The sequence below is a fragment of the Cricetulus griseus genome, chromosome 2 (genome assembly GCF_003668045.3).
Source record: "Cricetulus griseus strain 17A/GY chromosome 2, alternate assembly CriGri-PICRH-1.0, whole genome shotgun sequence".
Classification (NCBI taxonomy): Eukaryota; Metazoa; Chordata; class Mammalia; order Rodentia; family Cricetidae; genus Cricetulus; species Cricetulus griseus.
Genome location: NC_048595.1, coordinates 202568538 through 202596208, shown reverse-complemented (window position 1 = coordinate 202596208; position 27671 = coordinate 202568538). Strand labels below are relative to the sequence as shown.

At 42.0% G+C, this 27671-nt stretch overlaps 1 protein-coding gene across 1 annotated transcript; it reads right to left on the bottom strand.

Annotated features, from left to right (window-relative positions):
- Window positions 1-1848: 1848 nt before the first annotated feature.
- Etf1 (eukaryotic translation termination factor 1) lies at window positions 1849-27671 on the bottom strand. The gene is made up of 11 exons (XM_027400740.2): window positions 27514-27671; window positions 27250-27353; window positions 12534-12709; window positions 11934-12073; window positions 8963-9101; window positions 8589-8779; window positions 8125-8254; window positions 6826-6981; window positions 6379-6443; window positions 5098-5245; window positions 1849-4135 (listed from the first exon to the last, which is right to left on the bottom strand). Exons 2-11 carry the CDS (start codon window positions 27333-27335, stop codon window positions 4053-4055), a joined length of 1314 nt encoding a protein of 437 aa, XP_027256541.1. The 5' UTR covers window positions 27336-27353; window positions 27514-27671; the 3' UTR covers window positions 1849-4052.

Genomic DNA, 27671 nt, shown 5'->3' with positions numbered 1-27671 from the left:
GGATGCCTGGAGATGGCTCTACCCTCCAGGGTAGTTCATGGGCTAGGATGTACACTTACAGAAAACCTTGGAGATGAGCATCTGCGTATGTGCCTCTCTAGTTCTCATGTCACGTCGTGACATCCAAACTGCTACATGACAAGGACATAGGCGGATGCAAATCCCAACTGGCACTCACTCAAGTTGGCTACCAGGAAGAAACTGGCATGAATCTTAAATTCCATGTTGGCATTCAGCCTTCCACCTACTGGGCCTGTCTGGGAGTGTTGTGGTATGGGAATGGGAGCTGGAGAACAAAAGATGTTAAGTGCTGCAGGCCCAGACAGGCAAGCACTGTAGCTCACACATCCTGCACTTCCAACAGCTTGACTGCAAGAACACCACCTAGGCATGTTGTAGGAGAAACACCACCTATGTTGTGCAGTATGCCTGCCTCTTTCTAGAGGAAGACTGGTTTAATCCGAGTATCTTCTGGGTTGGAAAAGAAAAGCACTAAAAAAAGCAGGCTGAAAAGCACAGTCACTGTTCGTCAGTTTTCTTTCAAGCTGGAAATAACAAGCCATATACAACCTATTTCTCAACCTAGGCTTAAGCTCTCAAACCTCTAGGTTCCTAAACATTTAAGAAGAAAAAAGAAATACTAATTGTTCAGCCAAGATCTGACCTAGAACTCAGAGATCACCTGCTGGGAATACAGGTCTTCCACATACCAGATTTTTTTTTCCCCTTCAAGTCAGGGTTTCTCCGTGTACCTTTGGAGCCTGTCTGGTCTGCCTGGCTCTCCCATGTTGTAGACACTTCCCAGGCCAAAGTGAGGAATGAATGCAACAAGGGTGAAGGAAAGTGCCAGGCTAGTTCTGCTCTGACCTATGTAGGAATACTTTACTCACCTCTGCGCATGTGCATCTGTGTGCACCTGGTGCTAGTCTAGTCAGAAGGCACTGGATGCCCTAGGATTGGGTTACAGACCACTGTGAGCCACCATGTGGGTGCTGGCAACTGAACCTGAGCACTTGCAACCTCCCATTTTTCAAGACAGGGTTTACCCGTGGAGCCTTGGCTCTCCTGGAACCCGCCCCTGCCTCCCCAATGCTGGGATTCAAGCCATGCACCACTTGGCCTGGCTCGCAGCCAGTCCCCTTAACTGCTGAGCCAACTATCTGACCCCAGACTATTCTTTCACACTCTTGACTCTGTGTGCTCTGTGTGTGTGTGCGTGTGTTTTCTGTGTAGTCCTGGCGGTTCTGGAACTCACTCTGTAGACCAGGCTGGCTTCAAACTCAGAGATCTGCCTGCCTCTATCTCCAGGAGTACTGGGATTAACAGTGTGCTACCATAGCCCAGATCTTTCACCCCCCCCCCCCAATCGTGCTACAAAGCCAAAACTAGCCTCAAACACAATCTTCCTATGTTTGCCTCCAGTTTATGTATCACCATGCTGGACTATGACCCCTTTTAATAAGACTCAAAGGCAAGTGGACATTAACAAGAATTGGTACTGGGATACAATTTTGATTTCATTAACAAAGAGCTGCTAGTGAAACCCATCCTTACCTGTTGGAAGGTGACACCACCAGTCTCTATGGAGAGTATAGGTAGGTTTGAAATATCTTAAACAAAGCAAAACACATGTAAACTTCCTTCTGATATACACATCAAAGTGGAAGCTCCTATAGCATGACCCTGGGATCACAACTTCAGCTATCCGTCACTTTGACAGATACAATGAATGTAACTCTAATGCTAAGCATTTATTAGCCACGCCTAATCTGAGAAGTGGGAAAATTCAGTCTCTGTAGTTCAGACTTTTCTACGAACATTCCTAAAAAATCTCAAGCACACAAAATATATTCTTAAATATGGTTTAATACTCTTCTCCATTTCTGTACATCACAACACCGAGATTCTGCTCTTAGGGTCTCTCTGCAGAGGCTAGGGAGTGCAGGCTACGGTTTCACCCCTCTCACTTATGTGTGTTTGTATGCGTAAGTGTAACACATATCGGTATATATTGATACACACATCAATATATAATGCAATATATATCACCAAGGAGAACACATTGATTAAAGAAATACAAAAATTTGGCATCATTTCCAAACTTAAATAGTAAAAATAAAAACTACAAAAGGAGCTGCATACCCTAAATGTATCCTGTGAAACAACAAGCATATCCAAACATGTCAATTTACATCCAGTTTCTCTGGTCTTGTCATATCACATTAGACCCATTTACAATGGCAAAACCAAGGTACTGCTGGGAAGAGTGTGGTGCTTGCTCTTGGGTGTTCTGCGAACCAACAGCAGAGCCCAAAGCAAAAGCCTGTTCTGGTGAAGCTTCCCATGTTGGTGAACACCAAAGAATTGACTCTTCTCCCTGGGGGTTGAGACATCAGGTTACACGACAGACAGTCATTTGGACCTCAGAGTACAGTGTGAGAACCAAAGCTTTACATGTAAGACATACTCCCTTCATTCAAGTGAAACAGGATTATTGGAACGATAGGCAGGTCTGTAACCTGGGAACAAAGAGCTGGTTCAGACCAATAAAGCTACAAGTGACTGAGTCAAGTCCGTGAAGAACGGCAGTCAGGCACGAAAGTGTTAAAAGTACCCAATTTGAAACCCAATGTACCCACCACCCTGATTGAGTGTGGGTGATACCAACTGACTTTAAAAACCTTTGGTCCTTCAAAGTCCACTTGGTATACTTTCCCCCATTGCTACCACTGGGCACATCCTACGCTTTGTTTACTGTCACCACCTTGAACACACCATGACCTTGTACTTCAACTGGGTTCAAATCCAACTTACAGCCCAGCTGTGAAGCATTGCTTCAGGTTTTTGGCCAACTTTTGGATCTAACATGGTTTAATCCATGGTGCCAGAAGCTGTGTCCCATCCCTCCCAATCCCATCCCTCCCCACCCTCCTCCCATACTTCCTCATCTGAGAGGTGCTTGTAAGTCCCATTTTTGAAACAGATGCTCCAGCCCCATCAGGGGTTTGAGAAACATGCACAGTCATACATGTCTTGTCTGTTGTTCCTTCGAAAAATTTTGCAATTCATTTGAAAGAAAAAAAATCAAAACATTCACATAATCTCATGCCATCCAACACAAGGAAACACGACCACCTCCCTTTATTATCAAGAATAGATCCAAGCAAAATCACCTTTGAATTTTTTTTTTTTTGGTTCCACTTAAATTGCATGTTTTATTTCTCCCAATCCCAGCAATAGCACAGAAGCCCTATCATGTCCATCCCAAACTGGTTTCTAGTAGGCCGAGACTATAGGGAGCGTCTTCATTAATGTTAGTGACACAAAGGGCTCCCAAATGCTCGGCTCAAATGTGCCTTCAAATAGATGGAAGTCGAGAGTGCACTGGCCCAGTGTTACAGCACTCAGTCTGACTTTGCCACACAACCTGCACCTTTGAAACAGTCTGGGAGTGGGGAAGTGTGAGGGAGTGAAGCTGAAATTGCCTATTAGCTCACCCTTTCAACATTAAACAGAGACCAAGAGAGAAACAGTTCCAATATTTCACCACATATATTTCTTCTTGTGCAGTCTAAGCTGAGAATGCCATGTAAATGGGTCACTGCGAAATGCAGCAATTTACTTATTCTCCGATCAAAATAAGAAACAAACCAGTATGATCTCACTTCTACTAATTTTTGAAGGTTTACAGCAGTTAAAGTATTTTTGCTTCTATGTATGAAGGTTAAAAAAATCATTTTTTTTTCATAAAATACAAGAGCAACCAATTTTACCATCAAGTAAAAGTAAAAACTGGGATTCTTTGTTAAATTAGTCCGAAGTGGCATTTAGGAACTTAGTTGTAGGCTGCTGCGCTGACACCATGACAAACCAAAGTGTAGGGTTGGGTCTGGTTTTGTTTCGCTTTTCTTTTCAGTATCCAATGCTCACGGATTAAGTTCTGGAAATGTTCCAATTGTAAGGCAGGGATCTGTTTGGATTCCACCACGGGTATGCTCCTTGGGTTGAATGCTGGAGGGTGAGGCACATTTTGCCGGACCCATGTCGACTACCTAGTAGTCATCAAGGTCAAAAAATTCATCGTCTCCTCCTTGGTATTCCATTCCCTGGAAATCTACTCGGTACCGCAAGATACCTGGAGAAGCAAAGCAGAGTGAGTAACCCAGGTTCTTGAAGCAGGAAGGGGTTGATCTTTCAAGATTAGCCCGTCCTCTTCCAGAATTACAAAATGGTAATGACTAGCCACAGGCATGGTGGTTCACAAATACAAACTTCAGGCACAAGGATTCTCCAGTTGGAGGCCAATTTTGGTGGCACAGTGAGTCCCAGACCAGTCCCCCCACCAAAAAAAAGCCACAATGGAGAAGGGGGAGATGGTGCAGACAAAAACAGTGCTTGTGCTAAGCCTGGAACCTACATGGTGGAAAGAGAGTAGACTCCCAGTTATCCTCAGAAACCTGAATGTCTGTAGACACTATACTCCCCAAAACAAAACACAGGCCCAGCAATATGGTGCTGTAGGTAGAGGCACTTGCTGTACAAGCAGACTCCCAGAACTCACACGGTGGAAGAAAAGAACCAATTCTTCCTGCAAGCTGTCTGACCGCCATATGCATGCACGACACTCTTGTGCCCACATAAAACACACAAAACAAGACCCCAGAGACTAAATGACTAAAATACATTATGTACATGCATTAAAAAAAACATGCTGAGTGTGGTGGTGCAAGATTTTAGTCCCATTAGTCCCCCAGCACTTGGGAAGCAGAGGCACTGAGATCTCTCCAGTCCAGGGCCAGGAGGGTCTACAAAGCAAGTTCTAGGATGGCTAGGGCTACACATAGAAACCCCGTGTTGAAAAACCAAACCAAACCCACCCATTAAACATCCCAGGAGATCCATTATTACACATAATATATGCTAACAAAAACCATTAAAGAAATCCTGTCTCGAAGAAAAAAAATTTAAAAGATAACCAAAGGTGGATCAAACTAAGGAATGTGCTGCCACTGCCTGCTGCTCTAACCAACTCTTTCAAGTAGAGAGCATATGCCACTTATTTCTGGTAAGAAACCCTGTTTGGAGTTTGCTACTCACCTCCAATTCCACCAAATCCTTTCACAAACTGTGATCCTTCTTGTGATTTATCAGTAACAATTTCTAGTGTAGCTCCAAATTTTTTATAGTTGTTAGCAAACCATTCCAAGAGGGGCATGCTCTCGATCAGTTCATGCTCCTGTCCAGTCTATAGGGGCAGTCACGACACAGAAACAATGGTTAGAATATAAAGTTCAGCCCGATCCTCTCAATGCCCTGCACATCATCATTCATCCTCCGGCCCATTTTGAGTACTATAAATGTATAATCCTAAATATATCCTATCCTTGTTCTTGGGAACATAACTGAAAGGGTAAACTGATTATTTTAGTATTTCACCTCAGCCTGTAGCCTCAGCAACAAAATACTTAGCAGTTGACTTATGATTCCTATTGCTGAATCCAGAAACTAGGCTGTTGTAGCTTCTCTTTATTCAACAGCCCAGAAAAGACATACCACAGGGCTGCTTTAAAAAAAAAAAAAAAAAAAAAAAAAAAAAAAAAAAAAAAAAAAAAAAACCCCACACACACAAAACAACAACAAAAATGAAACAAACCCCGCCCCCACAAAAAACACACTACATGTATACACGGTGCCCATGACCTGGAATTATAGGCAATTGTGAGCTGCCATGTAGATGCTAGGAACCAATCCTGGGTCCTCTGAAAGAACAAGTACTCTTAGCTGCTGAGCCATCTCTTCAGCCCCACTGGCAGCCTTGTTTTCAAAAGCATTCAGGGTTGTATGTACATGGCGTATACCGCCAGAAGGCATCATGCAGTGGCCAGAAGACAAACTGCTGGTGCCAGTTCTCAGGCAGCGCATACCTTTTCTTCACTAGCCCAACTCAGAATTGAAGGAAGCTACCATGAGAGCTGTCTTGTTTAGGGCAGCAGTGTTTGTTATAAATCATGATGATGCATTTAAACCTAGCTAAGTGCAAAGGAAAAGCTGATAAAATAAAGCAACACAGGTCTCATAGGGTGGGACAGTGCTACTCAAACTAAATCTATGTTATTTGAAGAATAATAATGTTTTCCTTACTTCTTAACTTTTTTTTTGGAGATAGGGTCTATGTAGTTCTAGCTGGCCTTGAACTTACAGAGTGCCCGTTTCAGCCTTCTGAGTACTGGGGTTAAAGATATACCACCACACCAAGCTTACTTGTTAGATACTGTTCCCTCTCCTGCTGTCTAACTAGAATAAGGCTTTGTTTCCTAAGGCTGACACTCTGTGTTACCAATGTTTTTTGAATGTTAGCATAAAAAAAAAAATACATACCTCTTTGTCTGTGAAGTGAGATTTATCCTTCTCTTGTTCTGGAGTTAAATAGAGAATTTTCTCCTCTGCAGTATTAAAAGTCAAAAAAGAAAAGTGTGTTAACCTGGCTCTGACAATACTAATAGATGTAATCAACTCTCTAAGAGGAGATTAGATAAGAAAGGACTCCTGAACTATCAAACCTTCCCGTAAGCATACACCTTGGTACCCTGCTCCCATAAGGAAACATCAAAGGCATTCACAGTATAACCCCATTCCCTGACAAATTTAACTGTGAACAGGCATCAAATAGCTGGGGGGGGGGGGGGGGGCACGGCACAGAGAACACAGACAGGGACAAAACACAACACACGACCCATGCAGTTATATTCTCCCTTGTAACTATGCCTGAAACCAAAGCTTCCTGAACACAGAGAAATGTAACAATATTTTCTTTTTCATCTTTACCTTCTGTGCCTTGGCAATGAAGAACATATCTCATTATATCCAGATTTTCATAGACTATTAGAATCTCTACAGCTCCCATTTCCAAAGCCTTTAGTGTATCTTCAACTCCAAAACAGTACTTGCCCGTGTCCTGGCTAATTTCATCAAAGTATCGCCCTGTGGATTAGGGAATATAACAATGAAATATACGGTGGCTCTCAATATCCATGACTTAGTCAACTATGGATTAAAACAGTAAGCACAGCATGCCAATGTGTACTATAGAGCTAGGCCTGTGGTGGTTGTACATATGTTATAAGCAAATATGACACAATTTCTCTAAAGGCCTTGCACAGCTGTGGTTTTGTTATGTAGAAGATTACATAATCAATTCCACCAGTCCTGATCGCTATAAAAAGAATCCCACTTTCATCACAGGCTTGACGGGTGACCCACCAGTGCCTGTTGCCAGTGCCTAGCTGCAATCTGCCTCAGGCCCATGTGGCAGAGGAGACCAAGGGTTCCTGAACCATCTCTGTTGAGCTCCTTGTTCCTCCTGAGTCACCCTTTTAAAGAATGGTGCTGTACTTTCCATAAGATACATGGAGGACACGGCAAGCCACCTCTTTGGATCCTGTCTAGAGTCATAGCTGGGGCAAGGGGGGGGGGGGGGGGGGGGGGAGAAGGATTCCATACAGGTTTTTGTTTTGAGTCAAGGTCTTGTACAGCACAAGCTGACTTTTTTTGCTATATAGTTAAGGATTACCTTGAACTTCTGATCTTCCTGCCTCTACTACAAAGAGTGCTGGGATTACAGATTCCCCAACCAGTATATTATACTGGTGCTGTGTACTGACTCAAGGGTCTTGTGAATGCTAGGCAAGCACTCTATCTACTGAGCCACTTCCCCACTGGCCTCTACCCCAAAGTCTCACCCTGAAAATCAGGCTGGTTGGAAATTGTGGCAACACCACTACACCTCAGTTCCTGAGTGCTGGGATTACAAAGGCATGTGCCACCTATGTTCCACTGATACTCCACCCCCCAATGAAAATGTTTGGTTTTCCATTCTTTTCTTTTTTTTTACACTTTAGTTTTATTTGGGAAAGAGTCTCATATAACCCAGGTTGGCCTAAAAGTTCTTGTAGCCAAGGATGACCTTGAACTCTTGAACTAACCTCAGCCACCCTAGTGTGGGGATTACTAGTATGAACTACTACACCTAGCCCTTTCTTTTATATCTTTTTCAGTTTCTTACTTCATACACACACACCAAAAACATTTCACAGAATAAGCAAAACAGTAGCATTTCAGTGGTACCTATTAATTTCTTCTCTTGGATGAACTTCACGTTGGAGAGAACTTCAGTAGATAATTCAATGGCTTGGTTGAATCCATTTTCACCACCATAGGATATATCAACTAATTTTAAAACTTTTGATTGCAACCTCTGACACAAATAGAAACAAAAACATTAGGACCTCAAATACCTTTACTAAAATCCCACTCTCTTTTCTCTCAAAAAAAGAGAAATAAATTGCTATTGGATCCCCAGGAGCTAGAATTATAGGTATTTGTGAGCCATCTGATGTGAGTCCTGGGACCAAATTTAGGTCTTCTGTATAACCTGTGTGTACCTTTAACCACTGAGCCATCTCTCCACCCAGAGATTTTTTTTTAACCTAGAGAATTTATGGGTAGGAATGCAAACATGTGCATATAACATTCGGAGGGTGAATGTCCCCACACTAGAGAGCCCACAACAGTAGTTCCTTATCTCTTACCTGATCAAACATGTCAGACTGACTTAGTTCAGTTTTAAAGTCAGCTGATCCAGCTAAAACCAGACCAGCCACATTCACTTTGTCTCCAGAAATAAACAGCTGCACAGCAGTCTCTGCTACTTTCCGAACATAGTTATGTCGCTTTTCCATTCTTAAACGGGCAAAACGCAAGGCTGATTGACCTCCTCTGCCTTTGACACAAAAGTGGTGGGGAAGACAGGGGTAACTATTAACAACATGCCATGAAGTAAAAATAAAATACTCAGTCAAGCTAAAGACAGAAAACACCACCTCCATAACTGTTAGCACAAACAGATGCTTAGTTGACTACTGTTAGACATAAGTAAAAGGACTCAAGCAGTCCTCCTATATACCGTGTTTCTTTGGGAGATCCACAGTGAATTTGTGCAGGACTTCTCTGGTGTTTCCTTGGAGCGTGCCAAAAAGAGCACCACTGCCGTCTATTACAATAAAACCAAACTTGCTGTCATCTGAAAGCAATGCTGTAAGAGCCTAAAAAACAAACACAACACTGCACAATGAACTCCAATGCTCTGCCAAGGCTGAGACAAAATTCAAAGTGACACTCAAACCCTTTTGTCCCACTCAACACAGTATGAACACTATGGAGGGAGTGGAGTAATTTATGTTATGTTATATGTTACAGCATATAAATATGCTGTAACACTTATGTAGAATGGTGGTTTCCATTCTGCAGGGAAGGAGAAGGGGAAATGTTCATTGCTAACAGCTACAGAGTTAGTTCTGGAGATAAGATGGTGATGGTACCCACTTAACTGCACAACTAAAAGCAGTTAGGGTGATTTATTTGAATTTTACCACAGTAAGAACAAGAAGAAACAAAACCTAAACTTGGGCAGTCAAGATGGCTCAGCAAGTAAAGGTGCCTGATGCCTACACCTGGTCCCCAAAGTCAATGTGGAAGCACAGAATCAACCCCCAAAAAGTTGTCCTGACCTCCACAAGCAAGCCACAGAGTCTGTTCCCCTTCCCCTTCTCTCCCACATTCACACGGAACTTTAGGTGAACACAGTGGTATTCTATAATTCCAGTACCAGAGAGGCAGACATAGGAGGATTTCCAGTTCAAACCAACCTGAACTTCATAGTGAGAGACTACCTCCAAACTCAATCCTAACTAACCAAGCAACTACCAACCAATCAAAATTTCAGTAGAAAATTGTGGTCTGTTTTTTCCCCTTTCATCATTTTTAATTTTTTTTTTTTAAATTTTATTTTATTTTCAAGACAGGGTTTCTCTGTATTGCTTTGGAGCCTGTCCTGGAAGTTACTCTGTAGACCAGGCTGGCCTTGAACTCACAGAGATCCGCCTGCCTCTCTCTGCCTCCCCAGTGCTGGGATTATAGGCTTTTTGTTTTGGGTTTTTATATGTGTATTGGTGTTTTGTCTGCATGTATGTCTGTGTGAAAGTGTCAGATCCTCTGGAATGTGAATTACAGATACCTGTGAGCTGCCATGTGGGTCCTCTGGAAGAGGTCAGTGCTATTAACCACTGAGCCATCTCTCCAGCCCCAGGGTTAGAGTTTATAGGAGCACTATTGAGTTATATATTATTTTGTGTCTCTGCCTCTCCTGAGAGCTATATATAAACAGCCCTGGGACCCACAGATATACATTTTCTGTGATGGACTGAGACTTAAGGCCCGGAATATCACTAATTGCCAGGTTTTGATCTCTGTTTAACTGAGAAATCACTCTATTTTAATTAAAGGATAAGAAACCTTCTTTATAAAAATGCCTAGAATGCAGGCTACTCAATTAGCAATCTATCTTTAGACAAATGAAACTTAGCAGTAAGACATGCATATTGCAAGTTTGATATGGTGATGTGCCTATAATACCAGCACTTGGGAAGCAGAAGCATGAGAACCGAGTTTAGTCTAGTCTAGTCTAGTCTAGTCTAGAAAACAAAACCCTATTGAGGAAGTGACTTGGTAGGTAAGGTGATTTCTGTGCATAAGGACTTAGTTTGGATCCATGTAAAAAACTAAGTATGGGGGAATTCTGGGTGCTGGGGGTACTAGAATTTCTCTTAGTTCTACTCATTTTAATGACTACTGGAAGAAAAGTAAAAATCAATTATGCTAATATAATAACTGAGCTAAAACCAGACAATACAGCTATTGGGTACTTTTAAGTAAAAAAGATCCAAAATCTGCTTTCATCTAAGTTGATATAAGCAAATTCGTTGCACAGGATGGCTAACAGTCCCAAGAGGCCTTTGCTGGGACACTAGAAGCTAAGCTAGATCATCATACAGTCAACCAAGATTCAACTGGGATTGGACTTCCTGTCAAGTTAGCAAAAATCACCCACTGTAAACTGTGGACAAATGTCAGTTCTAATTCCATTGCAGGTTTTTCTCTAGGTTGATGAAAGGCAAGAGACTAAAGTAGGAGCCAGCTGTGAATTCCTGATTGCTTACTGTTGACTGATTTAGGTCAGTCTAATGAGGTTCCTTTTCCACTATTAATGTTCATCGTAGTTAGCTCTGTCACTCAGGTTTCATAAGAACAAAAAATGAGATAGAAAAACTGTCACTAAATGCATTTTATTTGCTTATTTTTTAACAATTGTGAGTTTAGCACTAAGGTGTTATAATATAAGTATCACTGGTAAATAGCAAGAGGTAATCAATCAATGAGCATCCAATCACCTGCTTCTAACTAGTTATCCAAATCCAACTTTGCATTTTCCTCAAACAATCTATTGAAGTGCCCAGCACTTCAGAGGTGGAGGCAGGAGGATCAGGAATTCAAAATTAGCCCAGCAACATGGAACCTCTTCCTTTTCCAGCACCCCCAACACAGGGAAAAAACAAAAACAACAACAAAAAACAAACAAAAAAAAAACATGTAAAGGGTTACAGTTGCCTATGGTTTAGAAAAGTGACTTCTCAAAAGATTAACTATGGTTACTGTCTGAGCTACCAATTCTATTTCTACATGTACAATCTACAAAAATAAAACAAAAGATTACAAACAAATCCCTGTGCATGAATGTTTATAGTAACATTGTCCAGGAAAGCCAGACAGTGAAAACAACCCAAAGACATCAATTTATAAACACATAAATATTGTGGCTTATCTACTACTACAGAGTATTCAATGATTAAGTGGTAAAATAGAAATATGTTACTACAAAAACAATCTTGAAAAAGGATAAAGAAAAGACTAGACTGTAGGATTCCACTAAATGGATGTGTAAGCCAACCTATGAATAGAAAGTAGACTAGCAGTGGACTGCAGCTGGGGAAGCTGAAGGAAGGATAGTAGCCACTAATGGGCTCAGCGCTCACTCTTACCTCTGTATGAAACTTGTTGTCGCACAAATACAATGATGTATTAATTGGTTTGAAAGGTTCAAAGTCAATGTTGACTTTCTTTTCCTTTCCTTCTTCTGTTACAATTGTTCCACAGTAAACAACCAGACCATTTGGAGGTACTGCAAAGAACATAAACAATTTCTCTACTTCAACTGTTCCCAGAGCCACCAATTTAAATAAAACAGAGAAACCCTTAAGAATTATAGGCAGCCGGGCATTGGTGGAGCACTCCTAGCACTCAGGAGGCACAGGCAGGAGGATCTCTGTGAGTTCGAGGCCAGCCTGGTCTTCAGAGCAAGTTCCAGGACAGCCTCCAAAACAATACAGAGAAACCCTGTCTCAAAAAACCAAAAGACTTACAGGCAAAATTCTCACCCTAATTGCAAAACTTCCTCTGAGATGTTTCAGTAGGATTTATTCCTTAAGTATAGCAAATACTACTTAGTGCTCAATGGACTTTAAAAAAAAAAAAAAAAAAAAAAAAAAAAAGCTAAAGAACAATGACAACAGCTGCCTGAAGACAGCAGTAAAGCACCAGGGCAGGAGCAGAGCAGACAAAGCAGAGAGGGAAATGGTTACCTTTGTTATAAAGTTTGAGTCTCTGTTGTACAGATGTGATGGCTCCCAGGACTGAAAGGCGGTTTACTCGTGACTTAATGTTAGATGCAGTTCCAAACTCATCTGCTAACATTTTTGCCACTCGTGAAATCTGGTCTTTGGGAGGAATGATCAGCGATATCATGCTCGTGCCATTGCTAGAGAGAGAAACACATTACTTTAAATTCATGTTTACCACCAGGAAAATGAGCTATGGTGAGACAGCCCAGATATGACAAAAGCACATTGTCTGGACAGTACCAGAAAAGCAGTAACTACATCAGTGCATTTTCCAAAGAAAGCCAAACAAGAGTCAGTAAACAGTAAGTGCTCAATTACTTCAATATGGAGATTAGTCATGTAATGAACGCACTCAAAGGGAAATACCTCATTCTCAAGGATGAAGAGAGATGGTTGCTATGGAGGACCAACAAGCTGGAATTTGACCATGAATGCAGCCTGTCAACAGTGGAGGCTTAAGATTCTGGTGGCTCTTCGGTGAGAGAAGTTAATGCCAGGACAATGCAACAAGTCTTCCAAAGTCCAGACAAATGTTTCACTTAATACCTTCCCTTTCTTCTTAAATGCTAGGCTTGCCACAAAACCCCTCAAACACTAATCCAGCATACACAGTGCTTTCTTGATAGGAGAGTAATGCAATTTGCAAATATCCCAGTCATGAAACAATTTGTATCAAGAATTTTTTTTCTTTTTATATAGTTCTGGAGCTATGTAGACTGTAGAGATCCTCCTGTCTCTGCTGGGATTAAAGGAGTATGCAACCAAGAATGTGTTTTGATCATACTGATTTGACTAAAGTTTTTTTTTTTTTTTTTTTTTTTTCAAGAGTCAAGCAGGGACTAGAGATGGCTGGGAACTTGAGAGCACACAAAAGAGCCTGTAGTTGAGGTCCCAGAACCCTTGCAACAAGTCAGGTATTCTGTACATGCCTAGTAACATTGGCTCCAAGGGGGTAAGACAATAAAGTCTATCACACAACATGTGTGCAAAAACACAAATTAAATATATTTTTAAAAGAGTAATGCACTGAGAGCCTGATTAAGTATGGAAACAAATTCAAATACCCAGAACCAAAAGACAAGGCTGAATTGTATGACCCAGGAGAACACCACCTCTTTAACCTGGACTTTCAAAACACCATCAGCAGTAAGCAGATACACACCTGGTTTCAAATTTTCTAGTTCTGTTTTTGTCTAGCATGCACGAAGTCACAGGTTCAAACTCTTAACACCAAGGAGTAGGGCAGGGTATGTAAGCAGTAATATAAACCAGTTTTGTAAGTTGAAAAAGAGTTCTGAAGGCTGGTTCTTAATGTGAACATACTCATCTATAATGACTATACACATAAAGTTGGTTAGAGAGAGAAGCCTCAATAGGTAAAGGCATCTGCCACATGCCTGTAATCTTAGCACTAGGGAGGCAGAAATAGGGGGATCCCCAGAGCTCACAGGTTCAAGTGAAGACCATCTCAAAACATAAGTGAAGAGTGATAAAAGAAAATACCCGTGCCAGTTTCCACACATGCACACATTAACATCCATGCGTGTACTATACACAAAGATAGCACATAAGATAGAATACAATGTGTGAGAACCATTTGGTAAGATTTCTGTAAAGACATGTAAAGCTAACTAAAAAGAGAGAGAGAAGGGAGGGAGGGAGAGAAAGAAGGAAGGGCAGGGCGTGGTAGTGCATTTCTTCAATCCCAGCATGAGTACCAGGACTGCCAGGGATACACAGAGAAACCCTATCTAGAACCATCTCCCAAACAAAACAAAACAAATTATTAAGTGTATTATTTTTTTTTTTTTTGCTGGTACATAAGCCTGTCTTGTCTGCCTAGTACCCTCAGAGGCCAGAAGAGGGCAGTGAATCCCCCGGAACCTAGGTTCTCTCCAAGAGAAATCAGGGCTCTTAACTGCTGAGCCACCTCTCTAGTCCCAAGACAAGTCAGTTTAAATACAAACTATTTTCTGTGGGTCGTTCCCCCCCATGAACAATTTTCAAAGAAGCATATACTTTCACTTTAGAGGCTCCCAGAATCTTTAGGGACCAGAGGCATTCTCTTAAAAGGGCCCAGTTCTAAGCAAACACTAGTTTACAGAGTAGTTTCCTAAGAGATGGAATTGACAAAGTAGAATAAGGGGCTGGGTCTGAGAATAACAGAGATGATGGCATAGGAACCCAACGCAAAGGATTGTAAAATTTGAAGCTAAATAAAACTGAGTAAACCCAAAATACCTCAAAGTCAGATAATGATGTGCAGGACAGAGTAATGACCTTGAGATAAGCTGCTATTTACTTTCCTCGAAGATAGGTTAAGATGATAAACATTCAGTAAGCTATTTTGCTTTAAGAATAGTAGGGTAACCTTGCATTCCCACCTATGTAACATTTTAGAGAAGATAAGGCAGTGAACACATTTAGTGATAAGATGTGATCTTATTCCTGGAATCCACTTTAAAAGTATCAGAAGTAGAGCAGGGCGTGGTGGTGCACTCCATTTATCCCAGCACACAGGAAGCAGACAGAGTCCAGCCTCTCCTAAAGAGAAACCCCCATCTCAAAAACCTAAATCAGACAAACAGATTTAGAAGTATACCCTGCCCTTTGGTACATTTCTACTAAGTTGCTAAATGTGAAACATACTACCTTAAAGTTTAAGACTGAAGAGATGGTTCTATGGGTATGAGTGCTTGCACGAGGACATGAGTTCAGATCCCAGAACCTACATAAAAAACATGTACTTGTAACTCTGGGGCTGTGGGAGGTAAAGACTGGGACTTCCTAGCTGCTAACCTAGCTCCAGGCTCAGTGAGAGACCCTGTCTCAGGGGAATAAATATGAGAATGACAGAACAGGACACCTGAAGCTCTTCTCTGGTACTCTCACACAAAGACACATAGGGTCTATCTCCCACCCACCCCTAAATTTTAGGGACAAAACTACCTTTAACTGGTTTCCATGTATAACTCTCCCTACTCTGTAGGGGGAAACATCTCTGAACTTACCTTTTCAAGACACTTGACTAGAAAGGGTTGAAATCTAGATTTTAAAAACATAGCTTGTGGGGGTGATGCATGGGGTTGCATGTCTGTATCCCAGTGCTCCAGGGTTTAGGAAGGAATAGTTCAGGCTACTAAGGTTACCTGGTAATTTTTATGCTAGCTTTAACACTAGCAGATGAAAGGCCTCTGCCAGGAAAGTTTCGGAGCAGATTCACTCATGCACCCCCCAGGCAAGCCAAAGCTGTTAGACCAGTTTGTATAAACACAAGAATAAAATCTCAAGGAAGTTGAGTATTTCATGTTCACATACTATAAATACCCCTTAAAAGGAGAATGAGAAATAAAACTCTTGCAGCAGGGGGATGTAGCTCAGTGATAAAAGTACTTGCTTGGCATGTGCAAGACCCAGAGTTAGACCTCCAGACACTAGACAAAAAGAGTTCTCACTTGAGAAGCTGCTAGTTATAAAGGCCAAGCTATAGCATATCCTCATTCTCACCACCTCCTTATCTCTGAGACAGGGTATCCTTGGCTGGCCTGGAGCTTACTATATAGACCAGCCTGCCCCAGCCTCCACAGTGCTGGATTAAAGGTATGTCTCATTACCTTTAGTGATGTAATTTTATCCCTTTCCAAAATCAAAAGAGCCAGTGAGGGTACTGGAGAGATGATTTGGCAGTTAAGAGTAATTTAGCTGTTCTTCCAGAACACCCAGGGTTTGATTTCAACTGTCTACATGGTGGCTCACACAGCAGCCAGTTCTAGGGGAGCTAAAGTCCCTTTCTTACTGAGGATACCAGGCACTCACGTGGTACTCAGACAAATATCTACATTCATTTTAAAAAAGTCATTGAATACACATTTATAATCCCAACACTTGGAAGGGTGGCATAGAAAGAGCCCAAGACAGCAAGACATGGCAAGAAGATGCTCTATAAAGAAACAAAGAAGGAAGTAGAAATAGGAAAAGAGCCAGTAAAAGGGGCAAGGAGACGTTCCAGTCAGAAAAGAGCCATGTGGATCTAAATCCAATCCCCAGTACTCACGAAAAAAGCTAGGTGTGTGTGGCAATGCATGCCTGAAACACCCCAGAACTAAGGAGGCAGAGACAGGGAGATCCCTAGGGCTTCAGGGTTAACTAGTGGGTGGGGAGATGTCAAAACAAAAACAAACAACAACAGTAACAACTCTCCTAGCAAGATGGAAAGCAGGCACTGGAGAATTCCCACAAGCTCAATGGTCAGCTAAAACAAAGAAGCTGTCTCCAACAAGGTGGACTCAAAACACCCGATGATGTCCTCTAACCGAACACACACGCATGCACGCAAGCACGCAAGCACGCACGCAGGCAGGCAGGCAGGCAGGCAGGCAGGCAGGCAGGCAGGCACACACAGAAGAGGAAGAAGATAGACAAAAAGAAGTTACTATCTGGGTTGGTAAACCCAGATTTTAGAAGGCAGAGCCAGGAAGCAGAGCCAGGAAGGCCATAAATTTGAGGCCAGCCTGAAGCCAGTTGGGAACAAAGTATGATCCTGTCTCAAAGCAACAAGAGCCAATGGGGGGCTGGTGAGACAGCTCAGCAGGTAAAGATACTTCAACCCCTGGAAGCACATGATATGAGAGAAGAGATTGCTCTGACCCCCACCCCCACAGCAAAAATGAATGTAATAAAAAAATAAAAGACCAGTGAATCATACTATGTAGCAATGACTCATATACAGGCCTTAAAAAATTAAAGACATAAAAAGCAAGATACAACATAGAACCATGACTAACACAAAGCTCCCAAGGCCCTCTGTCCTCCTCATGCTCACCAGCGCACTTTCCATTATCAAAGACTTTTTCTTTAATTTATTTACCCAGAGGATTAGCTTCTGGTAGTCACAGGGAAGAAATACTTGTAAATAGAGTAAATACACAAAGCAAACATAACTAGGTCAGTTAAAGTGCAGACAACACAGGAAGGAAAGATCTGGCCGGTCAGAAGCTTTCCCTTCCCTCATTCATGAACTGTTTGACAGGGAAGTCCCTCTACCTAGGTCACCAGTATAGGACAGGATAGGAGCAGCATTACTCACCTAAGGATTCAGCCGCCAGCACTGTGGCAGGAAAGCATTTATGTGGTAACTTTACCCAGGAGATATAACAAGAAAACTGAAGATAATCATTGAATCCCGGCTTGCAATGAATACACGTTTGGTTAACTTTAGGCAAACAATACAGAAGCATCCTTTGACCTGTAAAATCTTGCTAAGGCTTGGTTTACATAGCAAGTTCCAGACCTTATCTCAAACACAAAACAATGTGTCTACCTTGTGTATTTCCAAGCAGGACCATCTTTTGGTCAGCTGAAGGCAAAGCATCTCCACAAAGCAAGCCTAAATTTAAGAACAGAAATCCAAAGAGCCCACATACTTCGGCTGCCCTAGGCTGTGCCCCAACATGTGTTGGAAATTCAACCTTACCTGTACAGGCAGTTTGAGGACAGTCTGGGTCATTCGATATTCTGTCTCAAAACAACACAATTTCAGTCTGCCCAGGGGCAGCAGTGCTTCTCTGAATAAACACATGCACAAGTACAAGGACACTCCACAAAGATGTCCTTTGGTCTCCATACACAGTGGCACATGCATGCACACAGATGTCTCCATACACATAAGGAGACACAGACACACAAATACAGATCCCAAATGTATATACAACCAAGATTAAAAAAAAAAAAAAAAGAAAAGAAAAGAAAAGAAAAAGAAAAAACGAAAAACCAGCACAGACATGTTTGTGTATATAGTCTTTCTGACAGGAAAATTGGTGTTCCACCGGGCAGTGGTGGCGCACGCCTTTAATCCCAGCACTCGGGAGGCAGAGGCAGGCAGATCTCTCTGAGTTTGAGACCAGCCTGGTCTATAAGAGCTACTTCCAGGACAGCCTCCAAAGCCACAGAGAAACCGTCTTGAGAAACAAAAACAAACAAAAAAACCTCAAGAAAATTGGTGTTCCTTCTGGAGGATATAGCAGTCAATTAAAGAGATCCACCTGCCTCTGCCTCCCAAAGGCTAGGATTAAAGGAGGACTGAGAAATCTTATCTTGAAAAACAAAAAACAAGGCTAGAAGCTGGCTCAGTGGTTAAGTGACTGCTCTTCCACAGGACCCAGGTTCAAGCCCCAACAGTCACAAGGCAACTCAACTGTCTGCAATTCCAGCTCCAAGGGATCCAATACCCTCATACAATCAGGGAAAAATACCAAGTCAAATAAAATAAAAACAAACAAATCATAAAAATAAAAACAAAAAAGCTCAAGCTAGGATATTCTCTTACCATAATAAATCCCACACGTTTCTTTTTTCATGTTATTTTGATGATCCTCACCTTAATGCCATTATCTATGATGCACGTCAGGAGGTGGACAGAACGGTTAGGATACAAAATTGGAACTAGAAAGTTAGTCTAAGGGCTGGTAATGTAACTCAGTTGGTGGCATGCTTGACCAGCCAGCATACATGAAGCCCTGGGTTTGCTCTCTAGCATCACATAAACAAGGTATGGTAGCAGAAAAACCAGCTGCTTAGGGCCTACTTTGAGATCTTGTCTACAAAAGAGAGGAGAGGGAAGATTGCAAGATGGCCCGGGTCAGTCATTTGCTGCCACATCTAATGACCTGAGATCAATCCCTGGAACCCACTTGGTGGAAGGAAAGAATTGACTACCACAAGTAATCCTGACAGGCAGGCATGTGTGTGCTATCCTTACTAAAAGAACAACCCAACACTACCTATTGGAATATTCCACAAGGAAGCAGCAGAAGCTGGAAAATTTCTCTAGTTTTGTCAAAACAACGCACTATGAGGAGATAGCAATCTCAACCAGCGTTAAGATCTCACTATCAGTGCTCTAGCCAGGAAGCTACAAAGAAAAAAAGTTCCTTTTCTTGACCAATTGAAGTACTTTGAAATAAAGCAAAAGTCACAACTCTCCCATTAATCGTCTTTTTTAGTATATACTTATTTCTCTCACTAACAATGCTCATTAAGAACAAACATGTTGAGGCTGGAGTAAGAGCACTTGCTGCTCTTCCAGAGGATCTGAGTTCAACAGTTCAAGCTCACAACTGCCTGTAACTCCAGGGTAATCTGAATCATCAGGCCTCTTCAGGCACCTGCACACACACATTAATTTACCAACTAAAATAAATGAATTCTGGGCCGGGCATTGGTGGCCCATGCCTTTAATTCCAGCACTTGGGAGGCAGAGGCAGGCGGATCTCTGTGAGTTCGAGGCCAGCCTGAGCAAGTGCCAGGATAGGTTCCAAAGCTACAAAGAGAAACCCTATCTCGAAAATCAAAAAGGAAAGAAAAATAAAAATAAATTAAAATTAATTAAATTAAACAACAAACAGAATCTGGGGGCCCAAGAATATGTAGCTCAGTGGAAGAGCACTTGCCTAGCATTCAAGAGGTCATGGATTCAAGTTCCAATATTACAAAAGATTTTAACCAGTTCAATCCCCAGTACAATAAAGAATGAACCACTCTAGCTATAGGGTACAGTGGGAAGTAGAGACAGGAGGGCTAGTTTCAAAAAAATGAAACATCACCATGACAATTATAAAACTGCAGTCATTGCTTTCTTCTACCACGCCAAAGATACTCCAGCCACATAATACAACACTAATGCCCAAACCAACTTTTCTGCAGTGCTTTGTACATACTAGGCAAACACAAAGTAATCTTTTCTTTTTTGAGAAAGGGTCTCATTGCTGAGGTTGGTCTTGAACTTGTGATCCTCCAGCTTTAGCTTCCCCTCTACTGGGATTACAAGTATGAAGTTTGGCTACTTTATTACTTGGTTTACAAAGTAACAATACTTAAAAAACAAAAAGAAAAACCCAGCTTTTAACTGCTGAGCCACATCGCCAGCCCCTCAAAGTAACAGTTTTTTAAACACCTGCCTTGATAAGAAGATACTTTCTAGTTTTTGTCCAAGCAGTAACCCAATTCTTCTTTTTGGATAGTATCCAATATGCCATCGAAGACAGTAATTGGGCACAGTGACTGCTGCCTGAAATCACAGAACTTGGAAAGTTAAGGCACAAGGATTCTTGTGAACTCTGGACTAGTCTGGGCTACAGACTCAAAAAGCAAAACAAAGTAGTCTGTACTTCACAGGGGCTGAAAATGCTTGTGTTACCACTCTAGGGATGACTAGCAGACCATGTTCTTATTTTTTAAAAAGAAATTTTTATCCTGGTGGTAATGGCACAACCTTTTAATCCCAGCACTTGGGGGGCAAAGGCAGGTGGATCTCTGAGTTCGAGATCAGCCTGGTCTACACAAAGGAAACCCTGTTGAGGGGCGGGGTGGACACACAGCTAGCCTGGCCTAGCCAACACAAATAAGAGGGGACCTCTTTCCTTCAACCAACCCAAACACCAGACCAAAAAGCAATCTAATCCAGAACTCAGGAAGCAGAGGCAGTAAGATCCCTGTGAGTTCGAGGCCAGCTAATCCAGGCCCGTCTGGAAAAACCAAACAAAACCAAAACAAAAAAACCCAAAACCCATCAAGGAAACATTAAAGGATCAATGTTAGAGGCTTATATATAATCTTGCACTTGGGAGAGTAAGACAGGATTGAGAGTTCAAGACATGTCTGGAAAACATAGCAAAACCCTGTCTCAAGACACCAAGTATAGGCCAATGGCCCTAGATTATCAGCATGACTAGAATGAGTTGTCAGGAACCCAAAAATGCCAAGTCCTTTGAACCTAGTAGGAAGGGCTGCAAGAGGAATAAAGATAGTGGCTAAGGGTCCAAAGTATGTCAAATGGCAATGATAAAGCCTGCTATTAGAGGCAGTCTCATGGAGCTCTCAGTGCCTGAGTGGGAAGCCATATAATTTCTAACCTGATGGAAAAGAGCTTCGAACCTTCCAACTCCCCATCCTTACTCCCTCTTAAGATAGCAGGCTGCTGAAGAATGAAAAGACACCTACAGAATGTATCCTAGGAGAAGATTCTATTCTGAGATTCCTGGAGAATAGGCCGGACTCAGAAAACTCTGCTGGAGATGACCAACTGAACAGACAGACCTGATAATAGGCAGGCAAAAATGTCCTTCCCACTCTTTAAGAAGACTCTAAAACCAATAAAAACACTGCTACAAAGCTAATCAATTTTGGTTTTCTCATAAGCAAGTATCTTACCCGACAGTATTGGCATACGTACTCTCTTAAACCCTTAAATTCAAAAAAAAAGAACCCTCCTGTAAAAGGGTCCAATTGGTCTATGCGGTCTGGCAAGGACAGGAAAAACCTTACTACATGCTACCATAAATGCATTCTAATGCTATATACTTGCGTACTGAAGAGTGTGTTTAGAGAATCTCTCTTCTTTGGAAGGGTTAAGTATGTCCCCTACCACAATGTGTGTTTCAAGACTTGAAACTCAAAGAGTGATTATTCATTAGATCCACAGTACATAGAACTCTTGTACAGAATACTACAGCTGTTAGGACTAGTTCTGAATTAAGACACTTGGAGAGGCATCCGAGGAAGACTACCACATCCTATTATGGATGTGCTTCATGACCCACCTTCCTCTCTCTGCCCACTTTCTTATGCAGGTGCAGGCCAGAGGTTAACAATGGTCTTTCTCAATTACTCTGTACCTTATTTTTGGAGACAGTCTTACCCCAAACGTGCTGGGCAAGCACCCTACCACTGAATGATATCACAATACTGCCTTTTAAATTTCATTTTGAGTCAGGATGTCATTTAGTTATCCAGGCAGACTTTGAACATGCAACTTACAGGTAGCTAAAAGTTAGTCCCATGCCTAGACCTAGCTCCTTTAAGAGATTTCTACAGGATCAATGTCGGTGTATGTAACAGGAAAGCATCATGCATTCAGGAATAGTGGCACATGCTTAAAATCCCAGTATTTCAAAGGCTGAGGCAAGCAGACAGCCAGTGGAGGTGAACTTAGTTAGGCCACATGGCAAGACTCACTCTATGAGAAATACACAATGATAGACATTTTAACATATTGTGTCAAACATCATCACTAACAATTCAAAATTTCTTTTTTCCACTTTTTTGAGATAGTGTTGTTGTACTGGTTGTCCCAGTACTCACTCTGTAGACCAGGCTGGTCTCAAACTCACAGTGATCTGCCTTTGCCCCCCAAGTTCTGGGATTAAAGGCGTATGCCACCACTGCCCAGAACAATCCAAGATTTTTATACATAGTTAAATACATATAACCTGTCCTATGTCAAACAAGTCTCTGCACTTTCTGGGTGTTTCTTACTTTCTTCTCTTAATTCTCATGCTTGAACCTATTAAAATATCTTTAAAACCCAGATTTAGCTTCATTTTAAAAAGAATACTGAAGAATGAGTAAAACCAAAACTACCTGAAATTCACTAGTTTGAAAATGTTCTGTTGGGTGAGTCCCAGAGGCAGAGGCAGGTGAAATCTTTAGCGTTCAAGGCCAACCTGATCTATACAGAGTTCCAGGACAGCCAGGGCTACATGGAGAAAACCTTGTCTCCAAGAATCAAAAGAAAATGTCCCTTTTATTAGGAGGAGAAAGATGTATATAGAACGGTCTCCTGAAGCCAACTGACCTTGAACTCAGGACCATTCCTTTTCCCAGAGCTAAGAGTGATGAAATGGTCCTGGTGGCCCATTCCTATAATCCCAGCATTTGGGAGACTGAGGCAGAAAGATCAAGAAAGAGTTCAAGCCCAGCCAGGAACACAAGAGACCTTATCTCAAAAAAGAAAAACAAAAAGGCCTAGAAACTTGCTTCAAGTTCCTTATTTGAAATCAACTGTGGTTCAACTCATATGGCACTACACCCAGTTTTAGCCATGTACATGTTTTTCCTTATGAGCCAACTTTGGAGGATATACCAAGAGTAATCATAAAGAGGTAAAATCATACACAGCCAAATATTAAGGGAGGCTTATATGTAAGAAAACTAGCTGGTTATCTTATTAGCACATATAAACTTCAATACTCAGCCTCACTTAAATGAAAACAAAATAGGCACACGCCAATTAGCTTAAAAACCATGTGTTAAAAAACAAAAAAACCCAGGTGTTATGAAACACGGCTACCAAGTTTCTCCTTTAGTATTTAGCCTTTGTAGATGCAATTCTACAAACAATAAAGCCTGTGGACTTAAGAGTAATTTTTAAGACTAGTCTTGAATATTTTGGAAAACAAAAAATATAGCACACTGGTTCATAAACTAGAATTTGGATATTTGGATTACTATGCCCAGTTACACATGTGGAAACCAAAGCTTAGAATAATGTATCATGGGTCATACAGGCCTCTGCAGTTTGTTTTATACTTATCTTGTCTCACATTTTTACACTTTGACATTCAAGACTAAACTCTCAGCCTCAGTTGCTTTGTGTATCAAATAGTGACATTTATTATTGTGAATATTAAATGACAATGTATCACTCCAAAGCATCTATGACAAAATGCTCATTAAACTATTGTGGTTATTTCATCCTGTCAAAGTATTTTAACTACTGAGTCCATTTTGTGGGTAGTTCTTTTTAAGCTACACTACATTTGGTTATATACCAAAAGACAACCACATACTGAATGAGTAAAACTTCAAAATTACTTTTCCGAGCAAACTTTAAAAGTAGTGTTTATGCTGAGTATGATGACAGCACATATGAGCAGAGACACAAAGATCTCTGTGAGCTGGAGGCCATCCTTAGCTATATATTAAATTCCAGAGCTACAAAGTGAGAACCTGACTCCAAACAACAATAATCAACAAGCAAAGAGCCAAAAAACCAACCAACCCAAAAAAACAAAACAAACTCCAATCTACCAACCAAACAAACAAACCCACTACCAACCTTGGGCCCCGATAACCCAAGTTCCAGCCTCAGAACTTAACATAGAGAAAATCAACTAATACCAAAGTTGCTCTTTGACCTCTAAAAAATCCATGCACACACAGGAGTTGAAAGAAAGCTAATGGGACGGATGGAAACAGACCCATACCCTAATGCTGCCCACAAGTTCCTATTCATTTCTGAGACAATTCTAGGTACCCACCACTACCTTCAGTCTTGTGCTAGCTACACCTGGCTACAAACCTTAGTTTTCTACTGACACTCAACTAGGGCTCTCTCAAAATACTAGTACATATGGAACCATTTTGCTATTTAATTTGTCTTTAAGGTCCATCACAATTATACTAAGAATATTTTAGTATTGCCAGACATAGTAGCTCATCCTATAATCCCAGAAGCACCTGGAAGCAGATCAGGAGGTCAAAACAGCTTCAGTCAGCCACATAATGAGTTGGAGGCCAGCTTGGCTTCCAAAACCACCAAAAACATTTTTTGGGGGAGGGGCCACATAAAACACTATGAAAATTTAAAGTCTAATACAACTTAGCAATGGAAATTAAATCTTGTCATTTCCCAAAAGAAACTGATTACCAAGACAGTTCTGAGCCACATACAATAAACTTTTCACTCCCTGACCAACATCTGAGATGGACAGGATCTTAACATTTCCATGGGCTCAAGGTGCAACCAAGTCCTGGCTAACTTATTAAGCAAAGTAGGACAAGATTATAAACCACATTATTTGTTTAGAAGAAGAGTCCCTAGCTATTATGGACAGAGTAATCATGTCTAAAATGCTGTTCAGCATGCTTCAAACTTTACTGAACTTTTCTAAACTAGAAAGTAAAGTTTCCAAAGGCTTTTTAAGAGAGCCTTAAAACTTTCAAGTAGTTAGGAACTATGGCTCGGAACAAATCTAAGAATTAGTTTGTTCATCAACCAGGAGAAAGAAAATTAGCTTATTAAGAAGTGTTGTCTCCAATGTTAATGTCACTCAAATAAGCAAATTAATAAATTCATATTTTAACTGCTTCACAGAATACACTATATCCAAATTATTTTTTTGTTTTTTCAAGACAGGGTTTCTGTGTAGCTTTGGAGCCTCTCCTGGAACTCTGTAGACAAGGCTGGCCTCGAACTCAGATCTCCCTGCCTGCCTCTGCCTCCTGGGACTAAAGGCGAGCACCACCTCTGCTCAGCTAAGAACCTGCCTAAATGAAAATGAAAGCACTGAGACACAACCTACAGGTTCCAGTCCAACTTGAAACAGTGTAACATCAGTAATCCATAAACGTCAGTAACCCACAGAAAGCTTTAAGTAACAACAGAAGATAGCCTACTGAAACAATAGTACCCGGCTAATTCTTAGCATCATAATGAATCAGGCCTATATTAACATTCCTATACAGTATTTTTACATTTGGGATTATTTATTTTCACTCTGCCACATGGTACATGCTCCTATGAGTAAGTCTTTATATTCCAATAAATTAAAAAAACACCCTAAGAAATAATAACAATAAAATCATCTACCTTCAACTCAAGTTTTTATACTACACATCAAAGGAACGAACACAACACCAAATAGAGCCAAACGTTCAGAAGTCTAACCCCAAACAGAAATTAGTGCTGCTCACTTATTAACAATGAAACACCAAAGCAAAAGCATCCTGCTTTAAAACCATGCACTTTAGAATCAAGCCAAATCCATTTCAAAAAGTGAATGAACTTAGTGCCAAGGTGGTCACTATATCACCATCAAGCTACCCATCAGTGACAAACTTGAGCTGAAAAACAAAATGTCTCATTTGTGTGCTGAAATTAACTTCCTTACATGACCTGGAAGAAAGCCACTCTCCTATAAAAATGCTCTGGAGTGCAGGAATATATAACGTTCCACTTTTAGGGTGAGGACACCCCAAGTAGTAAAAAGTTTTTATTAATTCGGAAAGTAACAAACTACATGGAAGAAACACAAATACCTTTGGCACACTCTCACACAAAACATATGGCTGCTTTCAACCTCGCTTATTCACCTAGAAACGGACACACTATCAAACACCCCCATTATCTGGAATTCACTTGAATATGCACACAACAGATTTGTTAGCAAAAACCACCATCACCCCATCCGGCTTACGCTGGTATTTTCGGTTTATAGGCGAGTCCTGGAGCAACTAAAACCAGGAAACTCCAGGGTACTCAGAAAACTTAGGGGAAGTCACCTTCGGAGAGGTCTAAGACCCAGAGAAACAAAAGTGAGCCAGGAAGATCTCTCTTGGCCAACTCTTCTTTACAACCATCAAAACTTCACCCACACCGGACTTGTAAGTCCAAGTGGGGGAGGCCATTTTAATGAGGCCTGTCTGAGGAACGTGAAGAGAGAGGAAGAGAGAAAAATCAGGGTAGGACGTTCGGAAAGGAACGCCAAGTACTTCCCCCAACAGCATCCAAGTCGGGTGGCAGCACCAAGAGCCCAAAAAGTGAGGAGCTGTATTTAAGGGCTCGACAGGGTTACGAAAGTAGCAGTGGCTTTCTCCAGAGAGGGGGCCGAGTGATCTGAGCCGTGGGAACCAGGCTCCTTACCCCCAAGGGGGGGAAGGACTTCTTTCCCGGCCAGCCGCGCCGACCCTCGCCCTCCAGTCAGAGGCTACTACCCAGAGGTCCAGAAGGCGGGAGTTGGCTAGTGCCGGGTTCTCCTCATCCGGCCATGCGGCGCGGGGGCGGCCATCCTGAGGGGTCCGGGATCCAAGAGGGCTCGGGGGGGCCGGACGCGGCGCTCACCCGCGGGCCGCCTCCAAGCTCTTAATGAGCTTCTTGATCTTCCAGATCTCCACGTTCCTATCGGCAGCACTGGGGTCGTCCGCCATCTTCTCGCCTCCTCCTCCCTAGAGCGGCCCGGCGGGGCCCGGAGACACCAAGACCACAGAGTTAGCGCCGCCGCTGGGGCAGAGCGGCCCCCTTCTTCGCCACCTCCCGAGCTGCCCTCTTCTCCCCGCCCCGACAGCCCGCCGCATAGGGCGCCGGCCTTTCCTACGCCCGCTTTACCTAAGGGCCCAGTCCTGGGCGGTAGCGGCTGCTCCTCCCCGGCGGCGGCTCCGCGGCGGCGGCGGCTCTGACGTAGGACACCGGCTCCCTCTCTCCAGGCAGCTGCATGTGTTGCAATCCGCTCACATGGGGCCTCTGATCTCACTTCCTCCGCCAGG

Bases quoted from the DNA above. Each gene is read 5' to 3' on its own strand.
- Etf1 (XM_027400740.2), bottom strand. From the start codon at position 27,335: ATGGCGGACGACCCCAGTGCTGCCGATAGGAACGTGGAGATCTGGAAG. The intron at 8,255-8,588 runs GTAAGAGATAAG...TATTTGTGTCAG, and splicing joins AGTCTGACATGTTTGATCAG to AGGTTGCAATCAAAAGTTTT. The intron at 4,136-5,097 runs GTGAGTAGCAAA...TTGCTTCTCCAG, and splicing joins AGGATTTGGTGGAATTGGAG to GTATCTTGCGGTACCGAGTA.